At 37.9% G+C, this 20,611-nt stretch overlaps 2 protein-coding genes across 4 annotated transcripts in view; one reads left to right on the top strand and one right to left on the bottom strand.

Annotated features, from left to right (window-relative positions):
* Positions 1-20,611, bottom strand: part of LOC144009777 (uncharacterized) — a 105,743-nt gene that overhangs the window by 52,417 nt on the left and 32,715 nt on the right. For all 3 annotated transcript variants that reach the window (XM_077509651.1, XM_077509652.1, XM_077509653.1), the window contains exon 3: positions 5,668-5,822. In XM_077509651.1, the coding sequence (XP_077365777.1) occupies positions 5,671-5,822 (152 nt within the window). In that variant the 3' untranslated portion in view covers positions 5,668-5,670. The remainder of the gene's footprint in view (positions 1-5,667; positions 5,823-20,611) is intronic.
* dok6 (docking protein 6) overlaps positions 13,357-20,611 on the top strand; it is a 41,149-nt gene continuing 33,894 nt past the window's right edge. Inside the window, exon 1 of the mRNA XM_077509649.1 lies at positions 13,357-13,639. Within this exon, the coding sequence (XP_077365775.1) occupies positions 13,574-13,639 (66 nt within the window). The 5' untranslated portion in view covers positions 13,357-13,573. The remainder of the gene's footprint in view (positions 13,640-20,611) is intronic.

Here is a 20,611-nt window from a genome sequence, read left to right as displayed (position 1 = left end):
TTCTGTTGTCGATTGACTGATCCATATATGTTTGCACCATATTCATGTCCGACAGCGTTATGATGTCCAGAGGCCTGCCATTGCTTGTGACTCCAGCTGTCAGTCTGAGTTACCCCCTTGGAGAACAACCGCTAAATCATACATGCTTTTGTGTGCGGATGGGAATTCTCAACAAATTTGTACATCCAACCTTCAGCACCAACACAAGCACAAATACGAATAACGGTGTGCGTGTCTGTGGTGAGCGGACATTGATTTACTCTAATAAAGGGTTTGGAACAGGCATTAGATCCAGGAGACAAAAGTATGAGGATTGATCAGAGCAGTGTCAATATTCCCATGGGAGTGTGGAAAAAGATGGTGGTGAAAAGGTATGAAGGGAAAAAAAAAATAAAAAATAAGAATGTGAGAAAGAGATTAAAAATCAGAGGAAAGGATAGAAAAGCCTAAATAAAACATTAGGTTGTTATTGTCCAGTACACAGTGACATGTTATCTTGTGGTTTGTTTAGATTTAGAAACTATTAATCTTTCGATATAAAATATTGAGAAGAAAAAAAAACAACTCACTGTAATAAAACAGTAGTCTATATGTACGTTTTATATGCATGTAATTACATAATGCTTACACAAGTGTTAATAGAAGTTAACATTTGATAGTAAAATGTAAATCTATAAAATGCCTAACTGATTAAAAAAAAAACATCTGGTTTTTCTGCAAATTTTCTTTTGGGGGTTGTATTTTGTATTTTGGAATATTTGTTTTAGTTTCTGTTCGACAAATTATTTTTTTGAGTTTATATATATATATATATATATATATATATATATATTTATTTATTTATTTATTTATTTTTTTGTTTAAATTTTTCTGATTTTTTTTTCTTTAAGAATAAGTTTTATTTTATGATTTTTTTTTGTAATTCTTTCATTTATTTCTGAATCACCCTCCCCCACCCAAAAATAAAATAAATAAAAAAACAGAAAAAAACAAAAAAGCAATGATGTAGTAATAACAACAACAATAATACTATTAATAATAATAATAATAATAATAATAATAATAATAATAATAATAATAATAATAATAATATACTCCTTTTTCTTTACAAAATGTAACAACACATTTGGGACATTTTGCCAATGTTTTGATTTGGAATCGAATGTGCAGTATTCCCATTGCATTTGTTTGATAGAAATAAAAGCTATTAAAAATATTTTGTTTACTCTCTCTATTTTTAATACACTACTAATACAGTAGTCCGATCAAACTTGTATATGTTGGAAAGCAAGAAAAAAAATCTGCCCCCAAAGTCGTCACCGCCTTCCTCAACTTTCTGCTTGTGACACCTGCAACCCGTTTGAACCCATAAAACACACGCCGCACTCGAGCTCCAAAGTCGAGAATCGCTGACTCACGCGCCGCGCCTCGAATCATCGCGCTGCGTCTGGGCAAGGACGGGGACCCATTAGATTCAAAGTGACAGAACCGCGGGCCCATTAGAACTGGGGGAGGAAAAGACAGATGGGGATGAAAGACAAGCCTGCAGCCAGCAGTGGCTCCGCATGGTGCCACCGCTGTTTTGAGAGTGTCGCCTAAAATAAGGAAGGCCATTAATAACCTCCTCACTGTTGCTGTCTGGCGCTTCGTGCGGGACTGTGTGAAAGAGACCCGAGGAGAAAGACTTTGTATGTGCTTTGGCATTTGTGCAAGCCTTGTATATTTGCCTTTAATTGGGTTGAAAGGCTCTCTTTTCACATACGCACGTGTTTGTTTACGTGCTACGTCTGTGCCACGGTGGTTGGATGGGAATAAGATAGTCGCGATGCGTTCAGGGAACACCTCTGTGAGAAGTTTGGCTTGCCAGGTGTCATGACTGTTTTCATTCTTGTCAAACCTTTACTTTGGCATACAAACAAAACATAAACTTTGACAGGGAGGAGTTTTTTTGCACCTCATGATCCTGAAATATGACATAGCCACACTGTGAATGTGTTTACTCAACGATGAAGTGGGCACTTCGGTAGTGGGGGGGAAAAAAAAGAAGAAGAAAAAGAGTATTTTCCTTGAGTGGCAAGGTGAGTCATAATTATTAACGTATTTCAGGCTTTCACGCTTTTAAAGAAAACCTCAGACAAATTTGATTTGTCTTAGCCATCCATGCCCAATGGGGAAAAACCCATCCAAAATTGTCAGCATGAATTTACAAGTTGCAAGTTGAGCCCGCTGATTCAAATTTAAGACTTGTATGAAATGAAACCGTCAAAGCACAAAAGATTGTCGTCAAGTCCACCTTTATGAAGTCCAAAGTCAAGTCGGAGTCACAAAAGTCCTGTTGAAGACACTGGGAAAAAGAGCTTGTTGCAACATGGCCCTGGCTGATCTTTTATACTCTACTGCCTCCTACTGGCCGTTGTTTTGTAATAACTACCATTGCTTTAAACAACCTTTTCATGTTAGAAGCTGTATCAAAGCCTTCTGTATGCTCAGCATAAAAAAAAAAAAAAACAAACAAACAAAAAAAAAAAAACATATAAATACGTTTTTTGGTAGTGCAGGACAAAGTATTAAAAACGTATGCGCTTTGGGGTTTGAATGAATTAAATAATCGAGTAATTGTTTTTTAATTTAAAATGGTTCAAATCCTCTGATTTCAGCATATCAACACTAATATTTCATTGATTTCTGTAGTCCTCCATGAAAGAAGACTGATTATCTTCTGTTTTTAATCAAAATAAGATATTAGCATCTGTTTTTACTTTGGAAAACAATGACCGAAGCGGCACTAATCAATACTGGTGTCGGCGAAGTTTGATGACATACAATAAGTAAGCTATAGTTTTAACATGCATACTGTAACTCACTTTGTGGCCAGTGAGTGAATAACATACGGGGAATATTATTCTTTGCAGGTGATTGTAAAGCTATTACTCTGGCTGCTTAAATGTCACTGTTTAAATGTCACGTTGTGCAGCGATTCCAAAGCCTTCATGGCCACAATCAAACTGCTGCAGACTAAAGTTGCCGCACAACTGAATCATCAACCTTTTGCACACTAAGACGATACCGTACCCACATTAGGTAGTGCAATGTTTTCATATTCCGCAGCAGCATCTCCACTGCCGGGTTAAATGACAATTCATAACTAATTCATATTGTATATTAGGGATGTAACGATAACGGCAATATCGTGATATCGCGATATTAAAACTGCCGCAATATATCGTCGTCATGTCACGATATTAAAAGCAGCACATCTGTTGAAAAAGTCCGGTTGATTTCTATTTGTGCAGTTTTAGCACCATCTGGTGGCTAGTTTAATTTGCACAAGGCATGTTTTTGCCCTTCTATGTTTAAAATCCACGCTAATGGTCAGATCATAAGGAACATAATATGCTTATGAACCGAGTCAATATGTGGACGAACTCGATGTGTGCTAGCATTATTAGCAAGTTCCTCAACATATATATATTATATTTATATATTTTTAGATTTTACATTGCTGTAATGTACACAAGCACAATATAGTTTCTTTTTTTTTTTCTAATAGTTTTTTTTACAATATAATAATTATCGTATGATCTTTATATCGTGATAATATCGTATCGCAATGTTTGGATATCATTACATCCCTATTGTATATGTACTTGGGAGTATTGTAAACATTATACTGTAAGCACACTAGAATTGGTTTGGATCGATTATTACAAAGCAGCCTCACGACAGGACGGGGTGTGTTTCTCCGAGTCAGCTGTGCAAATGAGCCGGGACCTTCCTGCGTATCCTGCCAGATGTGGGTCAGCTGTGATTGTGTTTGACGATAAAATAACAACAGTTGCCGTCGCCCGGGAATGAGGCAGCACAAAGCCGACGATAACAGAGGAAACGGGCAAAGTTTCAAAGAGGTCGGGCCGATCTGGGGTGCAATCAGATGAACTGTGTGTTGAGCACGCTCTTGTTTGGAGAGGAAAGGAAAATAAATGTCGGGAGAGAAGTGGAGCAGCGTGCGAGATGCTCTGCACGACAAAAAGGAACGGTTTGTAGTTGCGTGTTGTTGATAAACAATCTGGCCAAAAGGATGTGGGACAACTTGTGAAACATAAGGAAGGCCACAAAGTACGACAACTACTATTTCTGAATTTGGATTTGTTTCATTATTGCTCTGGTATTTTATATTAACGCAGTGTTTGTTTTTGAAATAGTACAAATAAACATTTCCCAATCCTTATTGTGATATTAAACGCTTGTGTAAGAAATATTTATCGAAAGTGTTCTATAAACACGTTTTGTATGCATCAGTGCAACTTTGCAAGCATTCTATTTGAAGGATCATTAACTGTGGATCGTCCAACATCATCGCAATCTGTTCCGTAACGCTGGCGGACGTCCAGGTTTTGCTCATTTCCAAACAATGTCTCCCGTTGGGAATGATGTGAAATTAACACATTTGTTCCATCTTTTGCCAATATAAAAGATGTATAGGCAATGCCATTTTAACATTTAAAACCGTCAAAAATGTGTTAAAGGGAAGTTAAATATAAATAAACTAAAATACAGTAAAATGAAACAGCCATTGCAGATTGCATATGCGGTGCAGACAAGTGAACCACGACACCATCAGTGACTCAAATATAAGTATATGTTGGATATACTATTGCAATATATCATGTGGTTTGTATAGATTCTGCAATTCGTGCAATTTCTGGAGAAGTTGCATGTGAAGGCTGAAAGACTGAATGAGAAAACATTTAAGCCTGTGTAGTGATGTGGAATTATTTGAAAACATTTCAAATAATATGCAATGATGTGGAATAATTTAGAATTAGTGTTGTTCCGATACCGATACTGGTATCGGCAGAGGTGCCGATACTGCATTAAAACAGTGGTATCGGTATCGGTGACTACTCACAAGTAACATGCCGATACCATTAATTCCAACCCTTATATCGGATTTTGGATGCAGCATCTTGTGTCTTGCTCGTGCACGACATTCACTGATATGTGACATGATCACTGCATGCCGATATCCTATTGGCCCTTGAATGCTGTGAACCAATGGCAGGACAGCTTTTTCATGTTGAGGAAAAAAAACCCATAGGTATCGGTATGGTATCTGTATCGGCCGATACTGCAAAGCTGGGGATCGGTATCGGGGGGCAAAAAAAAAAAACGGTATCGGAACAACACTATTTAGAATGACGTGGAATTATTTTTTGGCTTGAATGATCTGAACTTGGGGTGAAAATTTTTATTTTTATTTTTTTTTTTAACGCAAAATGTTGGCATGTAACATTCGGACCTCCCTTCTTACTTTGACCATCTCCAGACATTTTTGTTTTTATTTAATTAGAACCGAGTCAAACGCCATTTTTAGCATATGTCGCGGGCCACTTAAAAATGGACAGCGGGCCGCAAATGGCCCCCGGGCCGTAGTTTGGACACCACTGCTTTAGATGTTCACTAAACTGAAGACTTCAAGTTTTGCTTGACTTTTGTGGGTCATTTCTTCCAGAAATCAGGCACCCAATGCTTTATGTGTGTTTGGATCACATAGTTCAAAATATAAATACTTGCAACAAATCAAATGCAATACACTATAAAAAACATAAAATAAATAAAAATAATAATGACAGAAGCTTGCTCGTGGAGTCTGACGTCATCACTGACCTTTCATGTATTTACAGAGGTTTCAGTTCCACGCTTTTTCTTTTTTTTTTCCACGCTCACACATGAACCGTTGTGAGGCCGGCCCAGGAGGTAAAAGAGTTGCTTTGTCCCAAACCTGGACGGTGAGCTCTCGAGTGGAGCGCTTCTGCCAGTCCCTGAGAAGAACGCATACAAGAGAAAAGTATCACCTGTTTTATATTAAACCTGTCAGATTAAATAAGAAGCCAACAGCATCACAAGGGTGTGTTTGGGTAAATCTCAAAACGGCTGCAAAGGCACCAACCAATGAGGGTTGTTCGCAACCAATTAAAAGTAAACTTCAGGACCACTTTAGGGCCGCTTATTAACTCCTAAAAAGTTTTGGTTGCCTTGGAATCTGCTTTCGATGGATCCTCTTTCCCATATGTAGCTCTGAAACGTTTGTGGGAAAAAGAAAAGAGAGCAAACTCTCTCAGACTGCGCTAATACATTAAATAAATAATATTGACTTGCTGGAATCAGTATTAAATTATGAGGCACCAATCTTGGCAGGAGTAGCGATGAACTGGCACTTTAGAAACCAGCGTCAATTTTTTCCTTCTCTGGATACAATGATGCAACATTACTGTCATAATAATGAAGCAAATGTTAAAACAAGTAAATAGCATGTTGACTAAAAGGCCACCGTTTTCGAGTGACATCATGTGAAATGCAACTCATACCCCCTCATGACAATCTATTGCGAGCCATATAAAGCGGCAGTCACATTACCATACTGAAGCTATATTAGGATATTAAACAACCCTGTCAAACGACTCCCCATCTATCACTGCAGACAATATTGCCCTCTACAGGGCGTACATGTTAGTCATGCTTGGCCTCTCCTTGTTTTTTTTTCTTGTAGGTGGGAAAAGGCTCAAGCATAGCAGGACTCTCATGTGGCAGCAGGCCTCAAAAGGTTGAACTATCCGAATTGGAAGAAAATTAAGTTGTACAACTTCAGCGATGCGAGCCTCCTCTATATGCTTAGTTTGTTTGTTTCTCCATGTATTATCATTCTTGGATACATTTTTGGCTGTAATAATACATTGTTCATAAAAACTAAGAAAAATCCATTTATTTATCACTTATGTGCCATGTATACATACAATGTAGTCTACACCGAGCAACATGGCAGTACTTTGTGTTTATCTATGTCAGGGGCGGCCATTTTGTCACTAATGTTGCATTCGAGGAAAGTGGGAAGGCAGACTTTTCCGACTTCAAACCCCAAGTTCAACGACTCAACAATGGCGACCGCTTTGGAAACACGCCATGATTTCTATTCACAGACCGTAAATGGTAAAACACAATTTCCTCGAGAATAAAACTAGATTTTCTTCATTCATAAATATTAGACATAACTTCATGTAACACAACATACGTGACAGTATGCCACTATCTCCCTGCATGAAATTATACGTTGAACTACTGAATTGTATGGAATGCTTACGAAATAAGATAAATATAATAAATGAATCAAAATTGCAAGAAGGCAAGTTTGCTAGAGGTCAAAATGTGTTTTGAGGACCAAAATAAAAAACAACTTATCACTATCCGCCATTTTGGTTGTTTACTTTTGCCACGGACGCTTACAGGTCAGAACTGAGAAAACCCAACCTGAATGCAGCATTAGGTAACAACCAATCATGGCTCAGCTTGCGAATGTCACATGACCAAACGCAGAAAACAGGTGAGCCGTGATTGGCCGTTACCTGAGCAACTGTGATGTCATTTTTAGGCGACAAGTGACAAAATTTGAGATGGATAAAAATGGGGCAATTTTACTTCTTTATTCATATTCTACAACACAATATTTATCAGAATGATATTTTTTAAACTAACTTTGTGTTGACTTGCCATTTAAAAGGAAAAAAAAACATTCATGAATAAATGATTATACATCTAATACATGTTATCATACCTAGCAAAATAGCAGTAACTATTATAATCTGGCATTGATACCGAACTAAAGAAGACAAGATACAAGACAGGACTTGAAATGAAGAACATGGCGTGTAATTTATCAAGCCTTTCACAGCATGTGAACGCTGATTAAAAGCAAGTGGTCGCACAATTGACCTGGTCGCTGATCCAAAACATTGATGAATTCAGTCACCAAGTCTCCAAATTAACTTTAACGTTAGTGGGGAGTGTGAGAAAAAAAAAGAAAAAAAGTGAGAAATGGAGGGGAAAACATCAATTTCTTCTCTGGGGAGCGGAAGCTATTTACTCTTCGTCCAAATGGGGAGAGAACGAACGTGATGAGTTCTGCTCTTTCTGCTGGAAATGCAAAAGCAGCAGAATAAGTCTCAAGAGAAACGGCCCAGAGTTCAGAACCGCCGTGACATTGAACAGACCCCAATTTAGGACACAAAAGACCACCAGGAAGTGGATCCTCTCACTGATAATGATACTTTTACTTTTCTATACAATGATTCTCCCTGCTCTGCTTTGTAAGCAACAATTCACTCAGGGGTTCATTTCTATGTACAATTATATCTTATTTGCTACAGGAGACCTTTCTATTGGCTTCCATTGCGAAGCGGACACTCAAAGAAAGGTGAATAACGGGGATTAAATCACTCTGTGAATGAAGAACAATCCTAATTTGGATCAGCTACGATGTGTATATTTTTAAAGCTATTCAATGAATGAATATTGTTGAAGTTTGTCATTAAGACTCACACATTAAAATGCTAAAACGTTGCAATTCCAAAACAGAAATGCTTGTTTCATGTGTTCCATAAATGTAAATGTAATCATGTCTCATTAAATCAGTGGTGGCAAATTCAGGTCCAGAAAATAAAAACCCTGCCACAATTTGGCTTTAGCCTCAGGTGCTTGCTTGCTAGCTAGCTAGCTAGCTAGCTAGATCCCATTGTGCTCGTTGACCTACTCGGGAGCTAGCTAGCTAGCATCAGGGGCTAAAGCAAAACTGTGGCAGGGTTTTTACTTTCTGGGCTTAGATTTGCTACCTCTGAAAAGTGGTGAGCATAGTGTCATATTTCTAGAAAATCTGAAGAACTTGAAATTGAACCACTTTCGGGGCATTACACTTTGAAAGTTCCACTGCAGTGCCATTAGGCTTTCACACCAGCCTCAACAGTGAACTAAAAGGAACATTTCCCCATTACCCCTCCTCGTGAAGGACAGAGAGGCCCTCTAACCTTTTTTTTTTTTTTTGGTGGTATTTTCTGTATGAAGTAAATCACAAACATGTCATGAGTGGATCCTCTGAGAGTTCAGTCGACCTTAGCTGTTCCACATGGTGTGACCAGATGACGTCCTTCGAGCATGCATGACCAAGGACCCACTTTTCTGAGAAATGGGCATATCCAGCTTTTTTTATTTATTTATTTATTTATTTATTTATTTATTTAATACCCCTCTAGGCTTTGACATCTAATCAAAGCTGATTCCTAATGTGCCTATTAACATATCAGTCTGATGGTGGTTGCTGTAAAAAGCTTGAGTACTGAACATTACCATCACTCTGCCGACATGATTTAAAAAATAAATAAATAAAAATGCTGACCTGGCATCTAGATGCCTTCTCCCACTCAGTCACCCCCTGCTTATCTTTTTGTATTCATTATTTAGCTGCTTGTGCTTGAATATTTGCCAACTAGCTCCGTAGAACTCATCATTTTGGCTATCTTGAGATTGTTTTACTTCAGATATATTTAATTAGTCACAGTTTATGGTGGGTATAAACAACATAAAATCACACCAGTTAGTTGCACTATATGGGGGGGTTATTTTGCAATTTTGTAGCACTCCATGCTAAATCCATGCTAATGTGCGGGTCTGCTAGGTGCGTCGCCTCGACAACAGTTATATAAGGGATCTCGGCATTTGTGAAAACATTTCTAAATAACAACTAATACAAACTAACTCTTTTATCACAAGGTCCAGGCCTGCTAAAGCATCAGTAGCGGCTCAGAGTTGTTTTAGCAAGACCAAGCTCGTCTATGACCTTGATGAAGGTCTCTCTTCTTTTGAGTGAGTCTCACACATTTGACCTTGTTGGCAGCCATTCATGTATGTCGGGGCCATATGCTGGGCTGTGTGTGTGTGCGCGCGTGTTCGTTTGTGTGTGTGTTAGCATCGATGCAACTTCTTTACCTGGCCAGATGACCAATGTTGTTTCCACAGAACTAGAGTGAATAAGAATAATAGCAAAACAGGATATTATTACCGTTATTATTTTATCTCTCAGGTTCTAGAAAGGAACAGCATTTCGGATTTTTGGCTTTCAGCTAAAATAGAATCACAATGGGGTAAAGTACTACAAATACAATACAATAACCTGATTCAATTAAAGGGTAGTCAGCTTAAACATTTTGACAATTCCACCTGGTTTTATTAATCATCATTTTTTTTTTTTTTTTTTTTCCAATCGTTGCAAAAGTTCTCTTAACATCACATAACTTCTGTTGGATTATATCTGGACTCCAGCAATTCCAAAATCTTCATGTTTTGGTGAAACCATTTTTGGCTTATAACCAGAGTTATGATAGTTTTGGAATTAATTTAGTTAGTTTTAATTAGATTTCAGGTTGGTTCTGTGAGTTTGTATTTGTTTTAGTTATTTAATAAATGCTGTTTTTTAGTTTAGTTTTAGTTAGTTATAGTATTAGTTTAAAAAAATTTGTATTACTTGTGCACAATGAAGGTATACTTCACTTATTTAGCCCATTATAGCAATAAAAAGTTAATATTTTTTTCTATAATTAATTTGATACTTTCATTATTTTTCACGTACAAATAGTACCTTTTAAAAACACACTTTTGCAGCTTGCTGTCGACTAAAAATGACATCACAGATAACCAATCACAGCTCACCTGTTTTCTAGGTTTGGTCATGTGACATTCACAAGCTGAGCTGTGATTGGTTACCTGTTTTCTAGGTTTGGTCATGTGACATTCATAAGCTGAGCTGTGATTGGTTACCTGAGCCCTTGTGATGTCATTTTCAACTGACAGCAAGTTGCAAAATGTGTTTTTAAAAGGTACTAATTGTACATGAAAAGTAATGAAAGTATCAAATTTATTATAGGGAAAATATTAATGTTTGACTGCCAAAAATGGCTAAATAACTATCCCTTTAAAAACCACCAAGGGAGCGACGTCATCTGAAGGTGCTTTTCTATTGGCTGCTGCTTGATGACGTCACTTCTGTGTAACACACTTTCAAACATCCTTATTCCAGCTAATATAAAGATAAATCTACTTCCAATCACTTTTAAAATCTTCCCCGTAGGCGCATGAATTTTATCAAACACTAAAATGATTTTTTTGCCGTAAATTATAGTTTTAGTTAATTTTGTAAACATAAAATGTAGTTTCGGTTAGTTTTCATTTTTTTAAAAAGCATTTCGTTTTTATTTTATTTCATTATCTGCATTATTTTTTACATTTTAGATTTAGTTTTTTCGTTACTTTTAGTTAACTAAAATAACCTTGCTTATAACAGAGTTATGTTTACTTTCTATATGACCTATATATAAAATTTTAGTAACAGTAATCACCATAAGGGGTGGAAAAGCAACATGGTGACAGTGACAACACTGTTTTCTTCGAGAGAGGATGATGAGGTGCATGGTGGAAGCGGAAGACGGCTGCGTCGCACAAAGAGGATTACGGAGCCAAAACAGCCTTGACAAATCTGAAGTTTGAGGACACTTCCAGAGAGATTTGCAGACTATCGCAGACAAGCTGTTGGACGGGTGGCAGACTGCTGTGCCCTTGTGAAAACGATACAAAGAAAAAAAGATGCTGAGTTTCACCTTGGGATGCTTGGCAGAATAGTGCTCCTCAAAAGGGCATCCATGTGAGAAAAAACAACACTTTTTTTCAATGAAAAGTAGGCCCCGGCTCATGAATAAATGAAAGCGTGCGCGCTACAGGCTAACGGTACACTTTCATAAAAGGAAAACTGTGGCAACCTTCATCGCCAGTGTGCCTCTTTCTTATTGCAATATTTGAGAGTGTAAATAGAGGATTTTGATCCTAGCTCACGGCTGCTTATCTTACTCCATTCTATGAGCCATTTATCTTCTTTTCCTTTTAATCTATATAAGTAATGGCAGCCTGTCATATCAATACAGAGTAGCTCAGCCATCTGCTGTCTAATGCCAAGAAAATTCCCTGACCATAATTCAACAAACCGAGCCTCTCACTCTACCCATTGCTTTGGCTGACATCAAATTTGTCTTCTGTGCATTTATTTTAAGTGCTTTTTGATTGCTTGTCCGCAGCATTGTGCCTGGAGAAGCCTCGCGCCGAGCGTTTTGCCGTCTTGGTTCATGTACAATTTATGTCATCATTTAATAGGGCACTGGACTATCTGCTTTTATTATTGGGCAAATCAAACATCAGTTCAAGGCAACCTAATAATGGAAAAAAAAAATAGCGCTCACATCACACACATAGCAGCCTAAAATTGCATTTCCCTATTAGCGGCCTGTCTGGCAAAAATATGGAAATGATATTCATACTCATACAAGCAATAACGGAAAGGCAAGGTACAAAGTATGTGACAAATTAGCAGCAACTATAAGCTCTGATGTACATTTGCATATTCCCTTTAATCATGGGCACTAAGGATTTGACTGAAGACTTTAAAAGTTACATTAGAAGTTGTCTAAAAATGTAGCACTATCTTTCACAGTGTGCGCTTTTCTTTTTCTCCACGAGGAATCATTAATCATCTTCACCCAGACATAGTCAGTACCTGCAGACATACATTTATAGACACTTGCCTATGCTATTGAATAAGAAAGTATGCCCAAACTTTTGACTGATTGCATACATAAAAAAAAAAAAAAAGAAAAGGATTTTAAAATATTTAAATCCGGTTGCTTCTCTACAATTCATCTGCATCATATTGTCAAAACCATCAACAATCAAGCGAAAGTAAAGCCAAGGGGGGCGGCGGGGGATTAGGGGGAAATCGCTGTGAAAGCTAAACTTAACTTTTGGGAGACATAATTCACAATATTGAGATAATATACTATGAATGCTTGAACAGTGAAGTTCGCTCTTTGAGAGGCTCTCGTGACACCATACATATAGGGATCCAAAGACGCTAATAGTTGTGTTTCAGAGACAAAAATAAATAAATAAATAACGCAAGTTTACAGTGGCAACGTAAGATGGCTTCCCTCTGTTGCCCTAAAGTGGATAGTAATGCTGCATTCGAGGATAGTCGGAAGTCGGACATATCCGATTTGGTTTTTACCATTTCCGACCTGAAAGCGTTTGAGGGGGAAGTAAACAACCAAAAATGGCGGATAGTAATACATTTTTTTTATTATTATTTTGGTCCTCAAAACTCATTTTGACCTCCAGCAAACTTGACTTCTACCCCCCCAAACTTCGCAAGTAGGATTTCCGAAATCAAGAGGGCGTTCCCGTACACACATTCTGGTTTGAAGTCGACCATCCTCGAATGCAGCATAAATTGGGAAAAATAAGTTGTATGGATGGAATACAATACAATATGTTATAACAATATAAGCATTCATGTTATTCACGACCTATCCCTGACCCCCCCCCCCTCCAACGTCTAAATGGTGCGGTCCAAGATTCGCGCGGGCGCCCCTGCTCCAATGAATCATTTGATGAATGGTATCTCCCAACACCCTCCCTCCCGCCTCCCTCGTCTCCCGGGATGGACAGCTCCGCTGAAGCCGGGCAGCCTGAGAGCTGACACGAGAGCAGGTTGCCCGCCGCTCGCTTCTCCTCCTTCCGGATGTCTCGTGCGCAGAACCCCGAGTGAGACGTTTGGCGTCACGAAGCAAGCACGGCAGAAGACACGACAGGGTTCATTTATTTGCACTCGTTTGAGCTGGGGGGGAGCTCGCGGCGACCCCCTTCGACCATGGCTTCCAACTTCAACGACATTGTGAAACAGGGATACGTGAGGATACGGAGTAAGAAACTGGGGGTGAGTACTGTTGCACTTGCTGACTAGCCTTGGAGGATGAGGAGGAGGAAGATGTGCTTTAGCATCACGGGCATCTGGATTGGAAATTGGTCTTTAATAGCTCCGCTTCCTGCTGTGAGGTCTTCTGAGAGGAGATTAGAGCAAATGTCTCTCATGTTGGTGTAGTTAGGATGATTGACAGTAGAATGTAGACGGTAGAAAGTGCAGTTTTTATCATTCAGGAAGTTGACCGTTGAAGTCGTTTGGCTGCACGTGTACAGTAATTACTTCGGAGGACATTTTAGAATACCTTATAAACTATACATCAGCGGTGGGGAACGTTTTTCCCTGGGGGCCATTTCAGTTACTGTATAAAAAAATACGAGGCCAACAAAAAAAAAAAAAAATATGAGCATGTTGAGTGCAAAGTTTTCAGTATTTTTCCCTCCCTTAGTTACTCTGAGGTTGTGTTTGTTTAGAAGTAAATGGCGGACTGGATAAAATCCTGCTGTTCCCCAAGCCAGCTGTACATTAAAAAGCCACAAATTTAGGTACAGGTATGCCTTTATAAAGATTATAAATGAGTTCTAATTCACATCATAAATACGTTTATTGACACTATGTATATTATTGTGTTTGTATTTTTTGCTTTGTTATGAATATAACCTCCACTTGTACCATTTAAAATCAAGAGTGCTTATTCAAGTGCAGAAACAATTCAGAGAAGTTTGAATGCGACATTTGAATGGCATGCAGTGTAATACCATATCTCGGGACAAGTGCAATTATAAATGTGTTGTTTCATTAATACCAGTTTGATGTCGTCAATCAAAACTGTCACTACTGTATTGTGATGAGCGGGTGGTTTTCCCCTCACACGTCCTCCCATGTTTGCTAGTAAGCATTAACATTTAAAGTCTGCTCATGCTCCATTTTGCACCACGGGCTACAGGTCTCATTAGTGAGGTCGAAGGTTGTAATTATCAACCCTGGGGTGTAGGGCTGCACAATATATCGAAAAATATTGACATCGCGATATTGGCCCTTGCAATATGCATATCGCAAAGGCACGCAATAAGTTTTATATGGAATTTTATGCTTTTTATATGAATTTGACCAGTCAGATGCTAACTAAAATGTGCATCGCCATTCAATAGTTGAAAATGATCAAGACATAATTACAATTAATTAACTAAGATTACATGAAGGTTGCTTATTTTACCCCATGAAAAATGTTTTTCTTTCATTAGGTAATAAAAATGTAATTTCTTGAGGCACATGTTAAATATCGCAATAATATCGATATCGCTATGTTCAGCTAGTATATCGCATGTCGCATGTTTTTCCAATACCGTGCAGCCCTACTGGGGTGTACACATCTTCATTGTGTATTAGCAACGTATCGCATGGAATTGGTATGATGGAGACCAAATGGCTTGACTACTTTAATCAAAATGAACGACAGGCTGCTGAGTTATTCAATTATAACGGCCATATTGTTGGCCATGGGGCCATCTGGTTTTGCTCATTAATAATAACAGAGGCACACCTTCCCTCTGTCGATGTGTGATGATGGAGGCTGTGCATTGCATCATCACACAGCTTCATTCTTCCTTCTTCTTCTGTGCTCTTTGATGCCACAGTGATAGTCATCGTTTTTAACCTTCTCTGCATGGATTGAGTGCAGAGCTGTTTAGGAGCAGACGGCGTTGGCTGTTAACATGCAAATCGGTGCGTATAAAGTTTTAGGGGGATTGATTTTTTTTTTTTTTTTTTTTTGCATGGGCGATGAGCGGAATGCATTTCTAGGGAGCAAGCGAGGACGCTGGCGGCGTGGTAGAGTGGAGGTGTCTTTTCCCGCTTCGCATCCCACCCCGCTTCCTACTCTTGGTGTATCATCATGGAGATGAAGCCCTGCAGAGATGGCCTCAGAAGGCCTGTGGCATGTTAAGCGCTGAACGCTTATGAGGTGTTACGCAAGTCTGTTTTCTGCAAAATGTCACTTTCACACTGTGACAAGGCAACCAGGAATTGAAATCAGGTAGAACTCAACCCAGTGATGACTGTGAAGAGACCTCAGCAGCTATTGAACGTAGTCAAAGCAGAGAGTTGAATTGATGAACAAACTAGAAATTAATAGCTGAAGTTCCTTGGTTGACAATCATTGACGATAATTACAGATATTTATATTAGGGATGGTTTGAGTACTGCCCATCCCTTACTGGTGTTGCTAAACAGTATCAGCTAAGGCTGGCTATCAATACAAATTTCCTGAATCAATTCAATTTAAATTCACAAGACTTCAATTTGATTCAATTTTGATTTTTTTCCACCCATTTGATTTGATTCAATTCAGTCCAATCAATTAATATGCATATATTTATGGAACATAATTTCTTCTTCAATGTCATGGACATGATGAAAAAAAAACAAAAAAAAAAACAACAACTCCAAAAACATGTATATATTATAATCAATTAAATTTTACACATACATTGACATCATTGAAAAATTTATATAATCGAAAATTTCCATCAATTTCATGGAATTCCATACTGGGATAAATAGGTGTTTTTTTTTTTTTTTTTTAATATCTGCCTTTGTTTTTTTAATTGGATCAAAAATACTAGTGTTATCAGTACTTGGTATCGGTGTAGGTGTTTACTCAAGAATTGACTACCGGTACTTGTGGTCTCGAACATCCCTAATTTATATTCCTGATTAGTTATACATTGCAAAAATGTGTTAAATAAATTAGATTGAGTTTTTTTTTTTCTCATTCAAATCAGCACAACTGACAACGATAAAAATGTATCAAAAGTTTGTCATTTTTCTACAAATAATTGCGACCATTCCCAGCCAGGTTTGGAGAAAATGAGAATTAAGTTTGCATCCCAGAAAGGTCCTGGGTGTTTTCTTTTTAAAGGTCTCGTAAATATCACATTTCAAGGCAGTTGACCTTCAAATCCTCCTACTTTGCTCTCTAATGTAATGCAGTTCCCTTCAAAATGTGTTAAACTTGTATTTATTTATTCTTTTATCAGGAAAACAACTCATGAGGTGTCATTAAGGAGAATAAAAATACATCAGCGCTGTAATCGATCATTAGCATATTGCGTTTGGAAGTTGCGACATTGCATTTCTGTCAGCTATTTGTAGACCAAAGTTCTCCCAAAGTCGAATGAAAATGTGTCAGGCATGCCGACGTCTCCATCACTGTTGCCATGATGGCTTAATTAATCATGATAAATGTTTAATTAGCATGCGCATAAAAATGCACTTAATTCTTAATCAGTCCCACTGCCGCTGCTGAGATTGCTACACTTGTTTTAATTAAATCAACTTTCTGCAACTTTTTCCATCATCTTGGGAATCCTCTTGATATACTGATGATTGCGATTTTGTGATTGGCTGACATTTTTCCTGTATTTATCGATTCACTTTTTTTTGCATCCGGACACCTGTTTTGTTGCGTAAAGCGCCGCAGCTCGCTTGATCTGGTACCTTCGCCCACAAGCATGCAGTGATTAACGCTCTGCGGCACTAGTAGCTTGTTAAGGCTTTCCTCCCATAATTTGTAATGCAAATGAGATTTCCAGCCTCAGAGGAGTTAAAAAGGAGAGACGAGTTTCACGCTGCGCATTTTTAAGGCCGATTATGACGTGTGTGTTTTTCACAGAATCTCAAATTGAGCCTTTGGATAGATGGAAATCATATATTTACTATCATATATTTCTATAATATGATATAATATTACATAATTCTGTTTGAGTGTCAGTTTAATTTCACTTCTGCTAAATTGTGTAACAAGCACACTTACTCGCCTTAACATTTAGGTACACCTGCATAATTTAATGATATCCAATGGCATCCATCTATTTTATATACTGCTTGTTCTCACAAAGGTTGTGCTGAGCCTGGGGCCTATCCCAGCTAGATGCACAAAAGAATAATCAAATGAAACAGAAAATAACTTTGGTAGAGGGTAAAGTCACCATGAAAGGCACCAGTGCCAAACTCAAGGCCAGAGGGCCAGATCCGGCCCGCCACATCATTTGTGTGGCCCATGATGGTAAATAAATTGTATCAATGTTTGATGCTAAAATACCAACATTTTTTTGAAATAACAATTAGATATTGTGAGCATTTTTTGTTTCTTTCTCTCTCTCTGTTTTGTTTTGTATGCATGTTAATATGATGGGCCATGTATTTATGTGTGTTCAAAGTCATAATGACCCACCGAGGGAAACCAAAACTACACAACAAAAATTAGTTTGACACCCGTGATGTAACGTATTGCTTAAGTTAAATTCTTCAAATACCTGAAAGTAAATGTAGGCCTACTTCAGTAGTATGTAGTAGTTTTGATCGATTTTTAAAAATAGGTGTTAAGGTTAGGGCCCGATTATGTCCCTTCAAACATCTGCCAAATGCCAATATATTTACCAACATGTACTCTAACCATTTACAGCAGTTGTAAAAAAAAAAAAAAAAAAAAAAAAAAAAAAAAAAGGTCTCCTTATTTTACTGTATTACACAGAAATGAATACCTTATATCCCTAAATATGTAATGAATATGTAATGAAATTTGTTGATTGATTTGTTGTCATTCAAAACCAAGTAAGTCTTAATTGTAGAGTTGTCAGAATTAATTCATTAATCGACAAGTAGTCAACTATGAAATTAATCGACAGCTACTACTAAGAAGACTGATTATCTTCTGTGTTTAATCAATATAAGACATTTGCAAACATCTGTTTTTACTTAGGAAAACAACGACCGAACCGGGAACATAGTACGACATTTGACCTCCACCCCTCCTTTTGTTGTGTTTTTTTAATTCAGTATACAAATACAAAGTACGAAATAAACACCAATCGCTGGTTAATTAAGTAATCAGAGAAAACATGCTTTTGTAATACACTTTAATGCAAAATTAAAATAATACTATTACTCGATTATTTTTTAAAAATATTTATTTATATTTTTTAATTTAATCGAAATATTAAATGGTTATATCGGTATTTTTTTAAATTATTTAATCAAAGATGTGCAACGGTCTCAAAAAATCCATATGGGCCCTAGAAAGTGGCAAACTTCTTTTGAGTCTTCAATTAAAACTTACATGAAAAGAGTGTAGCAAAAGGAAGAGGTCAACATATGCAGCTTCAGTAGTTAACTTGAGTTCCCCGACTTTGCTCAAGTAAAAGTGAGAGTTTCATGCTGAGAACAATCCACATTGGAGTGCACCACAGTGGCAAGGAAGTTGCCACGCCAACAGTTTTGGCTGAGCTCATCAGCGTCCGTCATTGATTGGCTCATTTCCAAACGTCTTCATGTGTGAAGGTCGAGGTCACGAGGATCAAAATGATCAAACAACACTTTCCCTCCTTTTTTACCCCCCGCCCGCCATTTCTTTTCACCAACTTGAATTGGCGACATTAGCCAACTTCTTTGTCTCTTTGTGGGCAGGGAGAGACAATGGCGCAGTGTTCTCGAACACACCGTCAGTCGCACATATGCTGCTTCTTCCTCACCTCTCCTCCCGTTCTCTCACCTCACCCCCGCCCCGAGCGTCTCACCCGCCGTACACCCCACTTTTCACAGCCTCTCATCTCTGCTGTTTTATCTGTCCTCCTCTTTTCTTCCCCTTTATCTCCCTCCTCACCTTTCTGTCCTTCACCGCTTTACCGACAGCACAAAAGCATCCTATTCATCACCCCACACTGCACCTTCCATAACCCCACCGGGCTATTCCCCCTGATACACTGCACAGCCACACACATACACACACACAGAGGCAATTTGGCACGGCTCAACAGTGAAGAATTGGCGCGCACATGCATCCAGCAAACAAGAAAACAACCTACTGCTAGAGGACAGCGTATAGATTCTCAATTAATCTTAATCGCCCGGCTTTGTACCGTGCACTTTTCCTTTGCTACATATCTTGGCCAGGAGATACAAAAACAAGTAAATGGGACCCCACGCGGAGGAAAAACATTTAATCTGCCAGTGATACAGCAGAACTCTCAGTACAAAACAAGTGATGCTATCAGCGGCGCAGAAAGCGCTGATGACCTTTGAGTCGTTTGACTTTCAGTCCAGGTACCCGTTTGCTGGCGTTAGCTTCATTGGGCTGGATCGGAAAGGTCATCTGTTGAATATTTCCCCGTCATTTTCAACAAAACCTCTCTCGTTGGCACTGAATTGAATCACAGTTTTGGATTTGGACAACATTTTTGGGAAATATGGCTTAAGGTTTGCTGCACCCATTGACAGCCAAGGGTTAGGTCTTTTTTTTTTTTTTTGTGAAAATCAGTAACTCTCAAAATGATTTTTTCAGGGCCGATACAGATGCTGATTAGGATGCCGATAACCGCTATTTGAAGCCGGCATACATTTTCAGTACAAATGGGGAAGAATAAATATTGTCCCATTTTTTTTTTAATACAGATGCCAATCTTGACTTTGTTGTAATGTCTTAAAGCCTTAATGGTTGTTGGACAATTTTCAGCCTTTTCAATTTATTTTTTGTAATCTTTGACAATATAATTCATTTTAAATTTCTAAAAAATTGTTCAGGGAGCTCCCAAGGTTATCAGTAAGTTTAAAAAGTTAAATGGAAACATTTCTTTCTCAAAGGTTCAGAAGGTTCCCACAGTCAGCTGTATCTCTTATAAAGTTAACCCAGGGGACTATTTATTTAAATTTTCAGTGGAGAGTAGCTGTTTTTAAAAATTTTTTTTTAAATTTTATTTTAAGAAAACAGAAGGTAAGGGAGGCACTCTTATTAGCAGAGCGCGCAAGATGTATTAGCTCTTCTGCAGATGTGTACTTTTCTATAAGGTTAAATTTCCTATAAGGTTAAATGTTTATTTTTCTTATTATTTATTTATTATTATTTCTTATTTATTTATTTATATTTAGTATTTTTTTTTTAGTTATTGATCTTATTATTTTTCCATTTTGTTACTTCTCGTGCTACGTGTT

Source organism: Festucalex cinctus, chromosome 20, assembly GCF_051991245.1.
Source record: "Festucalex cinctus isolate MCC-2025b chromosome 20, RoL_Fcin_1.0, whole genome shotgun sequence".
In the NCBI taxonomy this organism is placed as follows: Eukaryota; Metazoa; Chordata; class Actinopteri; order Syngnathiformes; family Syngnathidae; genus Festucalex; species Festucalex cinctus.
Note: the sequence above shows the minus strand (reverse complement) of the source record. Positions and strands in the feature narration are given on the sequence as shown.